General features: G+C 44.3%; 1 protein-coding gene across 4 annotated transcripts in view; it reads right to left on the bottom strand.

Moving 5' to 3' along the window:
• The window catches only part of SPX (spexin hormone), a 317,178-nt gene that overhangs the window by 273,773 nt on the left and 21,882 nt on the right, over positions 1 to 21,523 (bottom strand). For all 4 annotated transcript variants that reach the window (XM_069628440.1, XM_069628439.1, XM_069628437.1 and 1 more), the window contains one exon: positions 324 to 386. In XM_069628440.1, the coding sequence (XP_069484541.1) occupies positions 324 to 386 (63 nt within the window). The remainder of the gene's footprint in view (positions 1 to 323; positions 387 to 21,523) is intronic.

Genomic DNA, 21,523 nt, shown 5'->3' with positions numbered 1-21,523 from the left:
TATCCTATGATGTTTTGTGCTATGTTGTGGATTGTTGTGTTATGTAGAATTCAACTAACGAGCACAGCCTTTATATTCACTTGAATTAAATAACATAAAAAACAATTGATTTGTTTCATGAAAAAGTACAAGAGAAAGAAGGACAACTATGAATGAATGCAAAAGTACAACAGAAAGAAGGACAACAATTAATGTAAAGGTTTTTGCGCTACCTCCCCTAGAAATTAGCTGTGCCATGTTTGTTTTGCATTCAGTTTAATTGATATATATACACAGGCAAGTCCTACTTTTACAAAACAATTTGAAGTGTGTGTGTGGCTTACCCAGCTCCAATCTGTCATAGAGATCTTTCCTCTGGCTCTCGTCGGAAATGAACCTACGCCCCTCTGCAAAACAAAAAGGCAGAGCAACGTTACAAAGTGGTGAAAAGCCAGAATGTCTATACAGGGTTGGCCTGTAACTTATTCACATGGGCCTAGAGCAGGGGTCCCCATAAACTAAGAGAGAGAGCAGTTTATTTAATTGGAGTAGTTCATTTTGCATGCTCTAGCACTCCATCTAAAGTTTGAGCTTTTATAAGCAATCTTCATTGCATTGTAATAAACTGATGTTATTTTTACACAACTAAGTGTCACTAATTTTATTAACTGGGCAAGGAAGAAAGTCAGAATTCAAATATATGCATGTAGGTTGCACAAATATCTCTGTAGATCTACATATATGTGAAACTGGTCTCATGGAATGAACTCTCTTAATTGGCCTCCCCTTCTATGGTTCTCCAAAGACTTCTCTGTGTTCACCACCTTTATTGTACAGGTGGCACCTAGGTATCGACTGAAGAGGAAGGCTGAGTTTGTTCCTGAACTGCAAGAGAGCTGGCAGGCTCCGCATTGCCACAGAAATTCCTCCCAACTAGTATCTAGTGGCCCCAGAGAGGGTACCTGGGAAACTCCTGGATCCCTCACTGCAGCCCCCACTGCATAGCAGGGAACAGTCAAATGGCTCACCTGATAGCAACCGTTCCACAATAGAGAATCCCTATACTCAATTAGCAAGGGCAATAGTGGGAAGGTTAGTAGAGAACATTGTCACTGCCAGAACCCCCACTAGGTCAAAGTGAAAACATGGACTGGATCCTAGTAATACAGCAATAGATATCTGAGAGAGAGACCGCAATGGGGAATGCACAGCAAAGCCCACGAAAGCCAACAGAGCATAATGGAATACTTCCTCAACCCAGGCCATCCAGGGAGTTCCCCTAAAGTAAGACGGGGAAGACTACCTCTCCCCTAATCCCACTGGTTTGCTAAAAGGAAACCACAATTACAGGGAAAGCCGAACTGGCAAGGGGCAATGTGTCAACGCCAGATGTGTTTTCAAGCCTCAGGGAAGATAGCACAACCGCACAAAGGACTAAACCCGCTTGTCACAAGTTAGGAGAACGTCCACCCCTTCCCTTCTTAAAAACAAAGGGCATATGCAATATTACAGTCTCCCTTTCTCTTTTAACGAGCTTATAATATTCCGACTGACTTGCTGAAAATAGGAAAAGGCCAAAACCAACTTCAGGAGGCACATCCTTTCAGCCTGTGAGTATGAGCTGCAGGCAGCAGACAAATAGAGAGAGGCAGGGAAGAATAGTGGCATGCAAGGTGGCTGCCCCACCGCTTGAAGTCTCTGTTTCACTAGACACACCCTCATGAAGGTCAAATGAATGAAGAAGCCTCAGCCAGTAACAGTATAGCCCTCCCCACAAGCTACATTTGTTTGTTTGTTTGTTTATTTATTTATATCGTGCACCGGACCCGAGGGTATTTGGGCGCACAAGGCAAAAAGAGGATTTTTCAGCTTAAGTTACAATACTATGGATTACATTACAAGAGTTAAAATTATGATTTGCAATACAATGTTTACAATGTGATTACAATACAATGTTTATAATGTGAATTATAATACAATAAAGGACAGTGTTAAAAAGATTATCATGCAGATGAACAAGAGGATGCCGGAAGCATCACCAAAGTGGTATATGCAAAGAGAGGGTCAGTAGTATGCGCAGGCAAGGTAAGAGAGTTAGATATCATGTTCCTTAATCCAGTGGATAAGGTTGGATCTGAAGCGAAGGTAGGGCATGTCTTCCTCAAGAGTAGGAGGGAGAGCGTTCCAATTTTGGGCAGCTTTGACTGGGAAGCTACTGCCACCCAACTTCATGCGTTTGAATCTGGGCGCCAGCAATAGGTTGGCAGTGGCTGTTCTGGAGGGGCGATTAGTGGATTGTCTCATGAATCTAGAGGTAAAGAATTGTGGAGTGGCCAGGTGAAGGCATTTGTGTGTCAGGGAAGCTGACCTCAGGAAGATTTTGTCTTTGATGGACAGCCAATTGTTAGATCTTCTTAGGTCAGATATGCAGGCTTTCTTAGGAATGTTGAGAGCAGCTCTCAATGCATTATTTTGCAGGATCTGAATTTTATTGTTGATATATTTGTTACTTCCAACATATAAGGCATTACAATAATCCAGTTTGGATAGTACTAATGCTCTTGCTAACGTGATACAGTTATTGGGTGTAAAGAAGGGGTTGGCAGCTCTAATTAGCTTACAGGTGTAGGCAGTCACCGAAGCCATAGAGTGTACTTGTTTTTTGAAAGTGAGAGTGGAATCTAGATAGAAGCCAAGGGTTTTAACTTCCTTAGCTACTGTGATATTATTATTGTCTATAATAAAGTTGGAATAGGGTAGGCCAAGTTTAAGATTGGCAGTGGTACCCACGATGAGGAGTTCAGTTTTGTCATCATTCAGGCATAGACCATGGGAGGCCATCCATGCTTGGATGATGAGGTACACTCTGTTTACGAAGGCCAAATCCATGTTATAATCTCCCGTCAGCGGGATGAGGATCTGTGTATCATCCGCATAGTTAGTGTAGGTGATACCCAGGCCAGTTCCCAGTCAATTGGTCGAAAACATTTGGTCGACAGGACAACTGGTCGACACCATTTGGTCGAATGCCAAATGGTCGAATTTTTTTTTTTTTTTTTTTACCCCTTTTTTGGGTTTTTTTGGGGGGGTCCCCCCCAACCCCCTTTTTTTTCTTTTTTATTTTTTTTCCCCACACGAAAACCCACAAAACACATATATATATATAAAAAAAAAAAAATTCGACCATTTGGCATTCGACCAAATGGTGTCGACCAAATTGCAGTCGACCAGTTTGCTGTCGACCAATTGACTGGACACCACCCAGGCCATCTAGATCATCAAAAAGGGGCTTTGTGAAAACATTGTACAGAGTGGGTGAAATGCAAGAACTCTGGGGCACACAACAAGTGATAGGTATAGGGTCTGCAGCTGCTGAAAGTGAGAAGACCCGCATGGTTCTGTTCTCTAAGAAGGATTGAATCCATCCGATAGCCTCTTGTGAGAAGTGGGTAGAAGAGTCAAGGTGGTTGCAGAGGATCTTATGGTCGACCAAGTCAAACGCTGCTGAGAGATCGAGCAATAGTAGTAATGCTGTGTTGCCATTGTCTCTCAGGGTGTCTATTTGTGCCTTCAGGTCAATCAGTGTCGTTTCTGTTCCATGCTGTGGTCCAAAACCTGACTGCTGTGTTCCAAGAAGGTGGTTACATTCCAAATAATGTTGGATTTGGAGGAATGCCACCTTATCTAGGATCTTGAGCAGGAACGGTACTGTAGTAATGGGGCGGTAGTTCGTGGGAATGGATGGGTCAAGGGTTTGTTCTTTGAGGATTGGAAGGACCCACGACTGTTTCAGGTTATTAGGGATAGTGCCAGTGGAGAATGAAGCATTTATGAGCTTAGTTATGAATGGGGAGAGGTCCCGTGCGGCATCCTTTATGATTTGTGCTGGGCAGGGGTCACCGTGGCAATTGGATGGTTTCAGGGTAAGGATGACTTTTTCGACTTCTAAGATGGACACTTTCTTAAAGTTGAAGAGGGGAGTCATCCGTTTGCAGCCCCTAAATTGGGATCAAGCCCAGGGGTGGAGCAAAGGCCTATAAAAGAACACTCAGCCCAGCTTAGTTGGTGCAAGGCTGAAGAGGAGATCGGATTGTGTTTGGAGAGAGCTGGAGACCAGGAGGACAGAGTGGGGTGAAGCAAGGAGTAATCTGTAGGAACAGAGAATAGAGGGGAGATGGTGAGAGCTTAGAGGGGCAGGAGGTGGTGAGAGATCTGGGCGCTATATCCCTGAGTGAGCTTTGACCAAATTCCAAGCAGAGTTTAAAGGAGGAAGTTTGTGCACATGTGTTGGAAGAAGTCAAATGGGAGTTGTTGGAGAAGGTTCTTTTTTTTTATTAAAGTGTAATGTAGCTAATGATGACTTTTCACATGAAAAACCGCCATCAGAATCACAGACAAAATACATCAAAATCACATAATTAGAGTTCATCAAACGTATAATAATAATCCTAAAAACATACATTTAGATCCCAAATCGTAGGTTAGGTTTGTATTAGATATAAATAATGACAATCATAATGTTCGCTGTGGATAAAATTCTAAAATGATCAGCAATTGAAAGAATACAGATATTTAATAATGGCTGACCACAGCCCATAAAGCAAGCTCATGGGTGAGCCAGCTATACATACCTCCCAAAATGCATTGGTTCCAACATGCTCCATATTGTGTACACATTTAGTGAAGGTCCTTACATATAATAGACATACGAAGGGGCAGTTAGCAGATGTCGAGTAGTCTCCAGGTTAGCTCGTAATTGACACAACCTGCATAGGTGACCGGAAGGGAGTATTCCAGACCTAGAGCCTGTCGTCATTAAAGAAGGCAATAGATTTAATCATAATGACAGAATCAACTTGAGTATAATGCCAAGGTACGTTTATTAGCTAAGTGGGTTATATGCATGATACGATCTCAAAAAAGCATTATTTTTTATAACAGTAAACATAAAGGAGTTAGACCCATTGACAAATCGCAGGTAAAGCCCATAACAAGATGGAGTTTGGTTCAAGCCAGAGCAAAATCCTGCAATGCTTTAACTTTGTAAGAAATCGAGATATGATGTGCTGCGTTTTATATATACAACAAAGTTTTTATTGACACAGTAGCGAACTCCAACCGACTGTCCTGAATTGGACAGCACATGGGAAGTCCTAATAGGGACCTCCATATCCTTCCCTGTCCCATAACTTAGCTGTGAGGAAAGTTTCCATGCTATAAAAACTTCCTGGAAAAATACAAGTGTTATATAATTCTATAATTCTGTTACCTGCAGCATCGTACAACCACCCATGACATAATTAATTTTTTGACCACCAGGAATGTTCTCATGGATTTGGGGTTTACCTCGTTCTTCAGATTGCAGTCTCTGTTTCTGTCACTAAGCATAGCGCATAGGTATTTAAATTTGCCCGCAGTTTTGTTTTTCTGAGACTTAACATACCAGACATTTTTGTTAGCTGCCCTACGGCCATAATTCTGTTTTTTGTATAATTTACCAAGAGGCAACTTTTGTCCGCATATTCAGATAGAGTATTTAGGAAATGTTGCAAGCCTATGGCCATCTGATCAACCAGGACAATGTTGCCAGCATGCCCTAGCAATGATGCACAATATTTCCCTAGTTTTGGAGGGTAATTATGACCACTGTTTAGGACATGGCTATAAACAAATAAAAAAGATAAGGGGCAAGGACACAGACTTGCGCGAGTCCCTTATTAGTCAGAATACGTTTCGGTAGTGTTCCCTTACTGTCCAGTTTAACTTGAACAGTGGTGTCCTCGTACTTCTGCGTTATCAAACTCAGTAGCCCCTGTTGTAAACCCCAGACACGTAACTTCCTCCAAAGTAGATTATGGTTCAAAGCATTGCGGCTGTGAAATCCACCAACGCCAAATATAATGATTGACCTGGACATGATAGCGTGGCCTCCATTGGTTGCTGGAGGATAAGGATGTAATGAAGTGTTCCATATCCCGATCTAAAAGCCCAGTTGAAACTTATACAGTAATTGCTTCTGCTCTACGAAGGATCTAAGATCTTTTAATAAACAATTTGCAAATAAATGTCCAACGACATCCAGCATTGCCAATATGCGATAATTCACTGCTTCTGTCCGTGGAACTTTTTGTGTATTGGAACCATATGTGCTTTGTTCCAAGAGCTGGTTATCTTCATATCACATACTGCATTTCTAAATAAGGCTTGTAGTAGCATGGCCCAGCATTTTGGATAAACCAAAAGCACACAATTAGCCAGACATTCTGGAGCGAAGGCCCTGGAAGACTTGAAAGCCTTGATAATGTCATCCTCCTTATAAGTGTAATGATAAGGTGTATTGGCATGACTAACATGTGTCTCTGTTGTCACGGCCTCACTAAACATAGTATGTATGTACTGACTTCATGTTGCTTCTGATATAGGATTAATATCATACTTTTTTTTATCATTGGCCATATATTTATTGTATAAGGCCCAAGATTTCTTTGTATCATTGGATCTAACAGTGTTATTAATTAAATTCCAGTGCACTGTATTTACAGAATTCCTATATCTACAAAACAAATGTCTGCACTTACCCATGCACTGCCACATGATGGCCGTTACCTTACTTATTGTTTTTCATTATTCCTATGTACTGCACCCCTGCCCCCTTCCCATGCACTTGCACGATCTCCATTACACCTGGCCTATTAGGATCGTTGCCTGTCCTCCCTTTGTTCCCCTCCCTTGCCGCGTCGCGCCTTTTGTATAGGCACATTATAAATGCCATATCATCTCATATCATATCATCCTTTTTCAGGTTCTGTATCAGCCTAAATGAATGGACAGGGGTTATTTTGTTCTCTTTCTTTAATCGTCTGATAGCCTTTCTCTGTGTTCTTTTTTGATTAGCGATCACCACATCATATGGGAGGTCTATGGTTTTTTTGGTCCGTGACACATTCTAGATTGGGGTGCATTTAAAGTCCCCAAACAGAAGGACATTTCACATGAATCGCAGGATTTTAAACACTGAAACAAAAACGGCCTGCCCTTTGTTGTTGCTTTTCAAGTAAGATTAAACAGCCATGTTGAAAGGGGCCAATGGATAAGCAGTATTTTAATTTACAAAAGAAGGAGGAATCAAAATTCCCTGTCACATGGAAAACAGAATTTTTAAACATTGAAAACAAAAAAGGCCTGAACAAGTGTATGCACATGAAAGCAGTTTTGAAAATTGAAAAAGTATCATTGCACTCAGATAAAATGCAGAAAAACAAAACATGATGTGCAGGTTGACAAAAAGCAATGTATATTATATTTCACCTACAAAACTCCAGTGACATTTTGAAGAGCCACTTTGTCTTCATGAAAGAAATGTCTGCCTGAGGCACACCCTTTTGCTTGCTTTGAGCACAACTTCACAAGGAAGTCTCCCTCTCCCAGCCTGGATGTCACATCTCCCCGCTAATTACCAATTGCAATAAAATGTCTTGCTAACGGTGTCAAAATTCAGTGTTCTCCAGACCTGCTGGCTCTGAAAGCATTGGCTTCAAGATAAGTTACCCTTGGCTAGAGCATGACTAGTATGTGTGAAACTGGGGGCACTCACTTCAAAGAGCAAGCTTCCAACACAAAGGAGACTGACAAAAAACACGCTGGGCACAGGCTGACCCAGTGAAAACAAATAGCCGGAAGGCAGGAGGAGGGCCATTTGTCTCACATGAAGATTTTACATCAATACTATTGGAGATCCCAGGGACTTTTGGTCATGCAGCACTCAGGTCACCCCTAGTCAAATATACTTCAGCACACATTTGAAACCTGGGTGGACTGCTATAGAAGGTCATGACAGTCCTCATTCAGTATATGATTTATTAATATACCCACTAGTTAATTTGTATTTTGCAAAGACATACCAGTATGTAAAGGTGTAACAAAACAGTAAACAACAATTCATTTCTTATCTATGGTAATTCAATCATAAAAACTAAACTAATTCCTAGAAACAATGCCAAAAGTGCAATGTGCTACAATCCACAAATCTAAGTTGTACAATTGTGTACCGTACCTCTTGCAGACACAACGTGTCAATCATTCTTTTCACAGGTTTAACACACTAGTCTCAACTGTGTTACTGTTTGTCTATTTATACCACAATCTTGCTCAACATGTTTCTTTCTCTTTCAACTTGGCATCTGTCCATAGAACTTCCTCAGGGGCTACTGTTTATTCCACGACCTCACAAACAAACTATGTTTTCCAACCCACCTTGTGTGTGGAGTTGGCTATGCTGCTAGGAGCCTTACAATCTTGTACAGTATTCCTTTCTGTCAACGCTTAAAATTGACCACCACTTCACAATCCTCTTTTAAGGGTATATTCAATCACCCTGCATATTCATTAATCAGAAAGGCTGTCCTCAATTAGATGGTACATGTCTTCCTTGAGAGGGGCTCTCTGTGTCAGCCCAACAACCTCAGGTGATGCTTCCCTTTTCGGTGCACGTCTCCCTTCTTAACGCTATGGAGATGATATGTACAAGAACCTGTTACTATCAGCCATTTGACTATTTCTCAATTACTCAAAATTGAATTTGCAGTCACAATGGGCCTCATTCCGAGTACGGCGCTAACCAATGGCGCTATTAACGCCTTGGTTGACGCCGTACCCGGACCGGCAGCGCCTTGGTGGATGGCGGAATTACCGCCCCATTCCAAGGTTGGCGGGGCGGTAATTCCCCAATCCCCATTTACCCTTCCCCATTCCCATTCTTGCCCCATAGGGCATAATGGGAGTGGGGAAGGCGTTAATTACGCCACCGTAAATTACGGTGGCGTAATTAACATCAAGGTCCCTTAGCGCCATGGTTTTTAACACCTGCTAAAAGCAGGTGTTAAAACCTCAATGGCGCAAAGGGAACTCGGAGTATGGCGGTAAGGGATTACCGCCACCGCTCTCGTTAGCGGTGGCCGCTATCCCTTACCGCCATACTCGGAATGAGGCCCAATGTAACAGTCACATACTCGTCGGGCGTTTGTATTACTGTTTCAGGAGCTGTGTACTGCCAAAGTGCGACCAACCATATCTGTGTTGGTCTTCCTTGTCGTTATGTCAGTAGGTTACTGTCCTTGACAATGACAAAACGAATTGCATGTCCTTATTAGCTTCTCTGAAACCTCTCAGCCTCATTGCATAATTGCTGAGATATGTGTGTCCAAAGGTTACTTGCTTTGCACAATCGGCGAGTCCTGAATTCTAACGTTGCTTCTCGGTGTGCGCCCTACACCTCGTGGTTGCAAATGGTGAAGCGGTAACTGCCGCCATCAACTATTTGTTATTCTCATTGCTTAGCAACGCATTGTTTCCCCTTGTTGCTTTTTACAAGGCACAGCGGCTTCCACAGCCACCATCTTTGCCTGTCCTCTGTTATCATATATTCAATATTAGAAACGCTAAGTCCGTAACTTGTTTATACATCAAGTAGGGTGCGCTATAATGTAGGTTATTCCCAAACTGCTTCTAGCTGATTTATGCGCATTTTCATGAATTTAAAGAATGTAATGACTGATATTGTACCATTCCCCATTTTTCCTTTATATTTAATTGGTACCGTTTGTTAGGGAGTTTAATTCTTCTTATTTTCTAAACAGGCATGTGTATCTGCCCTGCTCACTTTTGCTTCTCTGCAACCATATCAACTATTCATGATTACAGTCCATGGTTACATAATTTATCTCCATAGATTTTAATGACTGATTTTGTGCCATTCCACATTTTCATCTAACCCTTTTTGGTCACATGTTGTTAAAAAGATAAGTCCTTGCTCTTTTCTAAACAGGCGTGTTTTGTCTGCCCCACTGTCTTTACTTCACTGTAGTTTATACAGCACTGTCCATTTCAACTGTTCACAAGTATGCCCCATGGTAACATAATGTTCCACCATAGGTGCGTCATGCACTTTGTTTCGAATACAACTCTTGTGTTCACTTATTCTTCTTCTGATTTTCCTTATTGTTTTCCCAATATACATCAATTGGCAAGGACACCATATTGCATATACCACCATCTCTGCATTACAGTTTGTTAAAACTTTTTGCCATTTCATCTTTACCCGTAAATCAAAAGATGTAGATATAGGATTAGAGTTACAGCATTTGCATTTGCCACATGCAGCGTGGACTTTCACCTCTGCCATTCCCCAAACTGGGGGAGGCTGGGTTGTTTCTGTAATTTTGGGCAGGTGTCATTCCTCATTACCTGATCTCTCAGGTTTGTACTCCTTTTAAATGTGATAAGTGGAGCTCCAGTGTTTTTTTTTCCTTTCTCCAAGATTCTCCAGTTCCTCTTAATTATTCTAGTGATTCTGTTGGACTGGTCTGAGAATGTGCTGACAAATACCAACCTGTTATTCTCGGTTGTATTTCTTGTGTTATATTCTGTTATTACTGGCTCTCTTGCATGCTTTTCTAAGCAACTTTTCTCAATGTCTTTGTTAGTATCCTGGCCTCCCTGGTGTAGTTGGCTTTGATGGAACTATTTCATCTTAGCCTTAGAAATTGTCCAAAAGGTAAATTGTCCCTTAGATGTTTAGGACTAAAACTTTCAAAACTGAGTAGTGCATTTTTGTCTGTTTTTTTATGATACGGTTTTACTGCCAAAATTTTATTTTGTTTATCCTCGTAAACAGTTGAGCCCAGAAAGTTAATGGAACAATCGTTCGATTCCACTGTGAATTGGAGACCTTTTTTTTGGCTATTTAGCCATGCGATGAATTTGGCTATATCTTCCTTGTTCTTTCCGTTCCATACAATCAGGACATCATCGTTGTACCTTTTCCACATTCAGATTCTCAATTAATTTAAAAGAACTATTATCATTTAGGCCTTTTTCTCAGAAACCAAAAGGTGGATTGATTTTATTTTTGTACCATTTTGTATGTAATTTCCAGGCGATTTTGGGGATATAAAATTAATTTACCTGTGGCCAGTTAAACTAGGTTTCTGGCTGATCTGAACATGTTCCAAATGTGCGAGTCGGTGAGCGGGTGGGAAATGAAATTAGGGGTATGCTTAACAACTGACATATTCATAACTGTTGTGCTTTTTATGGAAATGGCAGAAATGTGTCACGTGGCCGTGCTACATGGTACAGACTTGGTGATGGACTTATCTAATTCTACATGATTAGCTGAACAGAAAATATGTTTATTATGGCAGTTGCTAGTAAAATTATGAAGTTGTGAAACATAACTCGTTTTTGCCAAAAAGTTGAAAGGAGAAAAAAGGGCAATTACAAATGGGAAATGCCATATGTTTCTCCAGACCACTAAACCAATCCTGACTTGGAGGCTGGATTTGGGAGGAGAGAGGCGGGTAACTGTCCAATCCTAGTGGCAGGAATTATTGCAAGCTACTTCCCCAAGATTGTAAAATTGGTGGTGTCATCGCTACTATATAAGGGGGACTGCACTAGGACAGAATGACAGACAGGAACAGATAGACAAGAGACAGACCACCCGGAAGGCTGCTGAAACTTACCATCTGACAGCTATAAGGAGACACCATAGGAGATTGCTGAGAGTGCATCTGGGTGGGGCTGTCTATTTCGAGGAAGGCCTCAAAGCTGACTGGGTCCCATGGTGGAGAGCGAAAGGCCATCTTTGAGAGTGGAGTGACCAGACCCATGCCCTATCTTTCTGGAGTGTCCTCGGATGCAGCTGGTTTTCCTGAACCTTAAACAGAGGCTTGCTATGTAAATAGAACTGAGCCCTGGGAAACCAAAAGGTGGGGGAGTCTGCTTGCCTTGAATCCTTTCCTTTTATAGTGTTCAGGGGTCAAAACTGTGTAGATGCTTAGCATATTTAACCAAAAATAGTAATTTAATTAATTCCCCATTTGGCAGAACACTATGGGGTGAATTTTGTTAAAATTCGAAAATTAACAAAGCTCACTTCCCAGTGTGTGCTGAAAACTATAGCCTATAAATTAATTGGGTAATCCTTGTTGGTCAGCAGACCCTGACTTCTTTAAGGAAGTGCAGTGTCTTTGTTCTTAAATCAGTTGAACTTTTTTATCCAACTTCCACAACACAGCCCTTTCAATAAGGGGGGTCTGAAATCCAAAATTCCCCAAATCATTCCAATTTTTCTGTCTGACTTCCCAACATCGACCAAAGCAAGGCCGGGGTCTGAAAACAAACCGCTAAATCACCCTGTGTTTATTTTAAACCAAAAGTGTGGGCAGAATCATAATTCCCATATGTATTTGTACCAATTTTGAAATCCTATTGCTAGCCTTTTAAGCCTGCAGGAAAATCAAAATCGCACATTACATGATAAGTGCCTTTGTTATTGATCCGTGTAATTATTTTGTCAAGTGAAATTTGCATAAAGTGAAGAATTGTCGTTGTGTTCTTTTAAATTCACTTTTGTGAATTATTTATGCTGAGAGAAGTTGATTGTGTTGTGCCACAGATAAAGTGGTGTTTGACATTTTTGTGCTAATTTCTATTGCATTTATTTAAATCAATAGCAATATATTTCCTGTGCACCAGCCTGGTACTTAGCTCATTATTAGCTCAGGGGAGTGGGATCCAAAGGGCACGACATGTGTCTGAGATAGGACTAAAAACGAATCTGTTAAACAGTTTGTGGCATAACCATTTGAGTGGGGAGGGAAGGAACTCCCGCCTGAGTTGAGGGTGGCTTCTCAATAAACCATTACAAATATGGGGTTCGTTCGGGATTTCGCTTCCTATTCCTGAACCATGACAAGTACATTGGGACATTCTATTCATTTTGATGCAATTGCATATGGTAGATGGACAGTCATCTTTGTTTTGTTAAAGTGTTGCTAGGACTTGACCCCTGAGGTCCAGGGAGGTGTACAGGAAACATTAAGATTGTGTAAGAATGTATTTGTGTGAGGAAATCAAGCAGGAACCCTGCATAAAGAATTTTTTATTAAAGTGTAAAAGGCCAATTGTGAAAATGACTACTGTACAAATTGGTGAAGCCAGGGAGCATCTCCTAGCTAAATTATTTCTTACAGGAGAATGGGCTGAGGACGAGGCTGGAAGCTGGCAAAGCAGAATTATGTGGGAGGTTACCTCAGTAAGAAATATTTGGCTTGAAGCCGGAATATTGCACAAAGCACTTGAGGCCTTTTATATGGCCACAGCTGCTCATGATGAACAGATACAAAGGGCTCAGCTAACTGCTCAGTTATATTTTAATTTGCTGTAAGTGGAAAGGCATTGGCAAAATAGTGAGGCTGGTAGGATGCTAGACGAAGCCCCATGTGCCTACTGACCCCATTGCACACCACAAGGCTTTGACCAGCCCTAGATGGCCGCCCCGTTGCCGAACAAGAAGCAGAACCTTCCGTCCTTCCATATTCTGCCATACTAGCACCGGGTTGGTTTCCACACGCCTTATTTCCGCCTATCCACAACCAGCAGGCGTAAGCCGGCCCACCTTTCTGTAAGGCCCGCCTTTTGCAAGGCTCTCACCTGTCCTGAGCCTTTCCAGAGAACTGCCAGAGGCCAGGCCAGAACTCCTGCCCATGCCGCCACCCATCCATCCAAGCAGCATCTACGGGTAAGCGCAACAGCTACGACATGCTACACACTATGCAAAATTGACTTGCTCGCTCCACTTGCAAAACTTTGAGACCAGACGCAGAACCCCACTCTTTGGAGTGGATTCCTCATCAATTGCATCAATTTGGAACACAAGTCGGGCCCTTTCGAGGCCCCGCTCCCTCTGGGACCCCCACCATATTGCTCAGAAAAGTCCTCTGCACATTCCGACCACGACGGCACAAGCAGACCTTCCTGTTCCAACTCTCACGGTCTGCAAGCATGTTCTCAAGACGTATTGCTACTTACTACCGATTTGCTTAAAGTCTTAGAACTTCCCGACCCAACGTTCACAGTTAGCGAGTATTACAAATTACCGTAAGCCTGCATTGTATTTTAAGTATATGATACTATGTACTGTTATTCATTGCTGATTCATTACTGATTTGCCTAAGTTTCCGAACTTTTTTATTCAATGTTTTATGATTAACGAGCATTATACATTGCCATACCCCTGTATTTTATCTTAAGCATATTACACTATGTATCTTATTCTTGCCGATATACCTAAAGTGTCAGAACCTCCTGGTCCAACGTCTACGACTAGATTTATTGTTGATTTATTGAGTCTATCATGATAACCAGACCACGGCATACGTCTCTCACTCTTACTGGCCTCACCATGCCTAGGACACTCTGAAGTCTCACGGTGGCATTAGCAATTAGGATGACCCAGATTATCACTCTAGCCATCACCCACAATTAATAGTCCCATCCACTTCTCATTCCAGCAGTTCATGCTACAATTACTATTAGTACTCTCTTGGATGAAGTAATAGATACTAGGCTCCTGATGTATATGTGATATCCTGATTCAGGATAACTGCCATCGTAGTCAAATCACTTCCAGTTCTTATAGCGCTGCCACACACTACTCTGTTTCCCTAATAATGATGCTAATGATGTTACATTGCCTAATTCTCAATATGTTTCCTTTTTACATTGTACCAAATAATATACTATGTACAGGAAGCCCATTCATCACACATCTTAACAGCCTCACCAAATTAGGGTGCCCAGACCACCATCCCATACCCAGCCCCACACCACCCCCACCCAGCACAGCCCCATTTCAACTCACCCAGCATGAAAATGACACCAATAGCGTAAACAAGCTAGAAATCCACACACCAAGGTCGGATCAAACACACCCACAAGAGAATACGGAAGACCTTCTGTCAAACCCATCTCTGGATATCACTAGACTCCATCGACTTGGGAACTCGCACCCAGTTTGTCAAGCACCAGCATATTCTCGACTTCAACACCCCAGCACACGGGGATGGCGACGTGCTGCTGAGATGAGTAGCGCTGAAGGTGATTGAGAGCGCGATGCGCAATGCGACCCTTTCGTATTTGTATTGAACTGAGTTCTTTTTCTGTGTCTTTTAGGTGCCGCAACGTTTTCAGCGTGGATGCCGGTTATGAAGAAGAAATGTGGTGAGTAAGCACGGTATGCGGCGCCTCTAGATGTTTCCACGCTAACCTGGAGTGTCTTTTCCCTCTTGCAGATGGATGAGAAGTTCCAGAGACAGAGTTCCCCCATAGCGGCTGGGATTCAGGTAAGCGTTTGAAGCTCGTACAGTCTTTAAAAATAAGCGAAGATTTGCTGAATGCTTACTAATGCCTTTTTTCTGTTCTTTTCCCTTTTCCTTAGGGAGCGGCGTGCCGGGATGGGAATGACACCGCCGTAGAAGCCCGCAGAACAGAAGAAGCGATGAATGATGGGCAGAAGCGCCGCAAGGTAAGGCTGTACCTAACGGGGTTCTTGTTCTTGAAGGAGCTGAGCGCAGAAGAAAGATGCAGGCCTAATGGAGACCGATCCGAACACGGTGAGTGTCACGCTGCAGGTGCAGAAAACACAAAGCATGTTTCTCAGCCTGGGCGCGGCTTAAATAGTCTCTGGGTATCCCAGGTGTCCCTGGGCTGAACCACACCCAAAAGACTAGACTGCTCATGCAGTTCTGGGAACCGAAATATGTGGGGGCATCCATCTTGCCCCATCAATGCACTACAAGTACAATCCCCAATGTTATCCTATGGGAGTGAGTGAGTCTGGTGCCACAAGCGCCAAGTCTGACTCCAAGTTGGTCTTTGGAGGGATGGAGAGGCCCTTGAGGGCCATGTAGGTGATCGTGGCCTGGCTCCAGCCTGACATTGTGGAGGGCTGGGGACATGAGGGGCAGGAATCATGACAGCACTCCCCCCCCAAGGCCCCTCTCAGGGTGGCTCTTCTGTCTGGTCCTGTTTTTTTTGGAGGGTTTTGATGAAATCGTCTAAGCAAGCGAGGTGCATGGATGTACTCACAAGGCTCCCATGTCCTGTCTTGTGGACCATACCCCTTCCAGTCTACTAAGTAGTATAATTTGGATCTGACGTACTTTGAATCTAGGATATCCTTGACTTCGAATTCTGGCTCCCCGGCGACTACTACTGGCTGCGGTGGCGTTGCTACCCGGGTCCCAGGTTGAACAGGTTTAAGGAGAGACATGTGGAACACAGGATGAATCTGCATGTTTGACGGCAAAGCTAGTCTGACCACCACAGGATTTATCACGAGGGGTGACGGTGAATGGGCCCAGGTATCTTGGACGGAAAGTTCAGGTTCCTTTAATGGACACGTGTTTAGACGCCAGCCAAACTTTATCTCCCACTTGGTAGTTGGGGGCCTTTGCTCGGTGTTGATCAGCAAACTTCTTTTGGCGATTCTTAGCTTGAAGTAGGTGTTCAGCTGCCCTTTTAAATGTTTGAGAAATGGTCGTGTGCAAGGTTTTGACTGCTGGCATTTCCAGGGTTGTAGGAACGTCCAACTCAGAAGTACGTGGATGCCTGCCATACATGGTATAAAAGGGTGTCTGCCCAGTGCTGGTGTGTAGGGAATTATTATAAGCATATTCAGCTATCCATAATAGGTCGAACCAGCTTCCTTCAGCTTGGTGTAACATGCAACGCAGATACTGCTCGAGCGTCTGATTTGTCCTCTCAGTTTGACCATCCGTTTGGGGATGGTGACTGGTGGATAGCCGGATGTCGATCTGGGCCATAGAGCAGCATTTTCTCCAGAAGTTAGATACGAATTGAGTACCCCGGTCTGAGACCAAAACTGAAGGAACCCCATGGAGCTGTACGATGCCTTGAAGAAATACCTTTGCCAGAGTGGAAGCATTTGGGAGCCCCTTAAGAGGAATGAAATGTGCCATTTTTGAAAATAGGTCCACAACCACAAGAATAGTGTTAAACCCTTCACTGGGTGGTAAGTCAGTAATAAAATCGCGGGACAACGTGTGCCATTGTGCTGGTGGGATTTCCAATGGTTGTAATAGCCCAGCCGGTTTCTGCTTGGATGACTTGTTTTGAGCACACACTCCACAAGATAGGATGAATTGGATAATGTCTTTACGCCACGTGGGCCACCAATAATTTCGTTTTACCTTGGCTAGGGTTTTAGCGATTCCGGGGTGGCCCTCGATGAAGGAATCATGATAACCCGACATGACTTGTTCTCGTAGTTCTTGGTTTGGTAAGAATAAACGATTCCTGAAGTAGGGCAACTGATCTTTTATCATGTAATGTTCTCCTTGTGCACTCCACGCTTGCAATTGCTCCGGACTCATCAGGTTTTGGATTTCTTCATGTAATTCTTTCTGAGTTATGGTTGCTGTGATTCCTCGGAGCTTGTCACTCGGGATGATTGCTATTGGGTCAGGGGTCTGATACCCTTGCTCTTCCACCCCCATACAGGAAAGGGCATCGGCCTTCCCGTTTTTCACCCCTGGTCGAAATGTAATCACGTAGTCATATTCAGCAAAAAAAAGAGCCCAACGTAGTTGTCGTGAGGATTGGGCCTTTGCCGTTTTTAGGTACTGGAGGTTCCGGTGGTCAGTTATTACGGTGATTGTGTGTCTGGCGCCCAAGAGGTAGTGCCGCCATGCCTTAAAGGCTGACTTAATGGCCAGGAGTTCTTGGTCTGAGATAGCTTAATTGAGTTCAGGGGGTGTGAATTTACGAGACCAGATGACAACAGGGTGTAACTGGCCCGTTTTGGGGTCCTTTTGTGAGAGGACGGCTCCCATAGCCATGCTTGTGGAGTCCCAATCCACCAGGTATGGGAGATCAGGGCGAGGGTGGCATAAGATTGGGGCAGATGTGAATCTTGCTTTGAGTTCCTGGAAAGCTTCCTCGGCTTCTGTTGTCCACTGAAACTTTTTGTTGCTTTTCCTTACCTTAGCAATGACGTGATGGGATGCACAATTTGCGAAAATCCTGGGATGAACCGGCGGTAGAAGTTTGCAAAACCCAGCATACTTTGAATCCCCTTGAATGAATTTGGGGATGGCCAGTTCAGGATAGAATCTACCATGTGTACATCCATTCGGATTCCATTTGGGCTGAGAATAAAGCCCAAGAATTCCACCTCAGAGACGTGGAATGAGCACTTTTCGAGCTTGGCGTAGAGCTGGTGTTGACGGAGTTTCTCCAATACGGATCGGACGTGTTTAACATGGTAATGCTTTGATGCGGAATATACTAGAATATCATCGATGTACACTAGAGCACAGAGATCAATCAATTCCCGTAGGACATCGTTCATGAAGTATTGAAATGCTGCAGGCGCCTTGCAAAGGCCAAAGGGCATTACTTGATATTCGTACAAGCCGTATTTGGTGCGAAAAGCGGTTTTCCATTTGTCCCCCTGTTTTACGCGAAGAAGGTGATATGCCCCCCTCAGGTCTAGTTTTGTGTAGATTTGGGCATCTTTAACTTGATCAAGCAATTCAGTGATCAGTGGCAGGGGGTAGCGTTTTTTTACGGTAATCTGGTTCAGTGCGTGATAGTCGATGCACGTTCTCAAGTCCCCCTCCTTTTTCAGTACGAAGAATAGAGGACTGGCTGCTGGAGACTTGGAGGGACGGATGCACCCGTTGGCCAGGTATTGGTCAAGATAGGCCTTCAGGAGCTGGTTTTCTGGTTCCGTGAGTGCGTAAATTCGCCCACAAGGGATTTGTGCGCCGGGTATCAGGTCGATTTGGCAATCGTATGGTCTATGCGGTGGCAGGGTATTAGCCTGTTCTGTCTGAAAGACATCTTGAAAGTCCTGGTATTCACTTGGTAGGGTGCCAATTGCCACAGTCGCAAGCGTGGAGGTTCTGGTGTCTATTGGTTGTTTCTCTTGGCGATAACATGTGTGGGCGCAAGTCTCGGTAAAGGCCAATTCTTTTGCTCGCCAATCGATTCGAGGATTGTGAGCTACCAACCATGGCATTCCCAAAATCAACCGGAACTGTGGTACCTTAATGAGGTCGAAAATGCTAGATTCTTGGTGTCCATCCTGGCACAGAAGGGTTAAAGCTGCAGTGCATTGGTATACTGGACCAGAAGCTAGTTCCGTGCCGTTGACAGTGGTAACAGTGTCGGTGGTTGATTTAGGGCGTAACGGAAGCCCCATCTTTGCCGCAAGATCCTGGTCGATGTAATTCCCAGCGGCTCCACTATCAATGTACGCTCTTACTGCGTGCATCCGAGATGGTTGTTGGTGATTGATCAAGACCACAGATAGTGCAAAATGGGAGGTCTGTAGTTCACTTTCTTCGCACGACAAGTGGACCCCTACACTTGCCGGGCTGGGGAGTTTTCCGATTCCTTGATGGTATCTTCCTTGTCCGTGCCCCCTACCGTCCTCCTCGGTGGCTTCACAGGGCACTCTTTGAAGAAATGACCTGACCTTCCACAGTACAGACATAACTGCTGCTGTCTCCTTTTATCCCTTTCCGCTTTAGTCAAGGGGGATCTGACCCCCCGATTTGCATTGGTTCTCCTGAACCTTCCGTTGTGCGGGCAATATTGTCCTTTGAACGCACATACATAGGGCGACGGTCCGGTCTGGTTCGATCTGCTCTTCGGTCCTGCAACCTATGATCCAGTTGAACAACAAGGTCAATGAATTCTGAGCAGTCTTTCAGGGGGTTCACTACTTGTGCAAGAACATCCTTGAGCTCCCCCCGCAATCCCCGATGAAATAACGTGGTTCTCTTCTCCACTGGCCATTCTGCTTCAACTACGAGTCTATTGAACGTGTCTATGTATGTTAATAGGTCTTGATTCCCTTGGCGTAGGGACAGAAGTTCGTTGTCTAATGCCTGCCCATGAGTATGACGGGCGAACAGCTTTTCCATCTCCTGCTGAAAGCCCCTGAAGTCATGCAGCAAAGGATCGTCTTGGGCCACAAAGGGTACAGACCAGTCTGCAGCGCTACCACTCAGGTAGGATAGCACAAAAGCGACCCGTGATTGGTCATTCGGAAAGTACCCCTGGTCTACAAAGGAAGTGCAGGCGGCACTGTTTCATGAACGTTGCAAACCTCTTGGGATCCTCCGTAAATCGTTTGGGCGGGGCCAAGGGAACTGCCCCAGGAAGGGTTATCTGAACGGGATTGGCTGATGGTGCTGGCATCGAGGGCACACTTCCCGGCAATGGTGCATGCCCTGCTTGTGACTGGAGAAGTTGCCGGCTTAAATCATCAGTGCATTCTTTGGCTACTATCAGCTCTCTCCTCAGGGTGTTGGTCTCCTGCCTGGCTGCATGTACTTCGGAACGAAGCTGCCCCAATATGTGGGCTAACTGGTCGGTTTCTGACGTTTCCATGACGCCCAGGTGGATTTTGATGTGAGGCTTTGTGTTCTGTAACGCTACCTGGTATCCACGGGGATGTCACTCAGCCAGTCCTGACCTCTGATGACCTCGAACCCTTCCCTGGAGTCTACTCGACGGGAGACTGGGCCTGAAACACAGGGTTGGTAGAGTTTAACCCCCTATTGTCTCTGTGTGCTTGAACCCCTTCTTCCCCGGGGTCCAACCCTTCCCTTTGATCCACAGCTCGCCTTGTTTTCTTGGAAAGTGTGCTCTCCATCCTGCTTTCAACGCAGGGGCGCGTTGATTGATGCGGGCTTGTTGCTGCCTAGTTACTTCACTGGCAAGAGTCTGACGGGTAAGTATAATGAGTCTTTTGAACAGTTCTCTAACTTGGTTCCTTTCCTTCCTTAGATGATGGCCGGCGTCCGGGGATGGCGACGTGCTGCTGAGATGAGTAGCGCTGAAGGTGAGTGAGAGCGCGATGCGACCCTTTCGTATTTGTATTGAACTGAGTTCTTTTTCTGTGTCTTTTAGGTGCCACGACGTTTTCAGCGTGGATGCCGGTTATGAAGAAGAAATGCGGTGAGTAAGCGTGGTATGTGGCGCCTCTAGATGTTTCCACGCTAACCTGGAGTGTCTTTTCCCTCTTGCAGATAGATGAGAAGTTTCGGAGACAGAGTTCCCCCAGAGCGGCTGGGATTCAGGTAAGCGTTTGAAGCTTGTACAGTCTTTAAAAATAAGCGAAGGTTTGCTGAATGCTTACTAATGCCTTTTTTCTGTTCTTTTCCCTTTTCCTTAGGAAGCAGCGTGCCGGGATGAGAATTACACCGCCGAAGATGCCCGCAGAACAGAAGGAGCGATGAATGATGGGCAGAAGCGCTGCAAGGTAAGGCTGTTCCTAACGGTGTTCTTGTTCTTGCAGGAGCTGAGCGCAGAAGAAAGATGCAGGCCTACTGGAGACCGATCCGAACACGATGAGTGTCACGCTGCAGGTGCAGAAAACACAAAGCATGTTTCTCAGCCTGGGCATGGCTTAAATAGTCTCTGGGTATCCCAGGTGTCTCTGGGCTGAAGCACACCCAAAAGACTAGACTGCATATGCAGTTCTGGGAACCGAAATATGTGGGGGCTTCCATCTTGTCCCCATCAATGCACTACAAGTCCAATCCCCAATGTTATCCTATGGGAGTGAGTGAGTCTGGTGCCATAAGCGCCAAGTCTGACTCCAAGTGGGTCTTTGGAGGGATGGAGAGGCCCTTGAGGGCCATGTAGGTGATCGTGGCCTGGCTCC

This window comes from Ambystoma mexicanum, chromosome 12 (genome assembly GCF_040938575.1).
Source record: "Ambystoma mexicanum isolate Mex_15411 chromosome 12, UKY_AmexF1_1, whole genome shotgun sequence".
Lineage (NCBI taxonomy): Eukaryota > Metazoa > Chordata > Amphibia > Caudata > Ambystomatidae > Ambystoma > Ambystoma mexicanum.
This window is presented reverse-complemented; position numbering and strand designations above follow the sequence as displayed.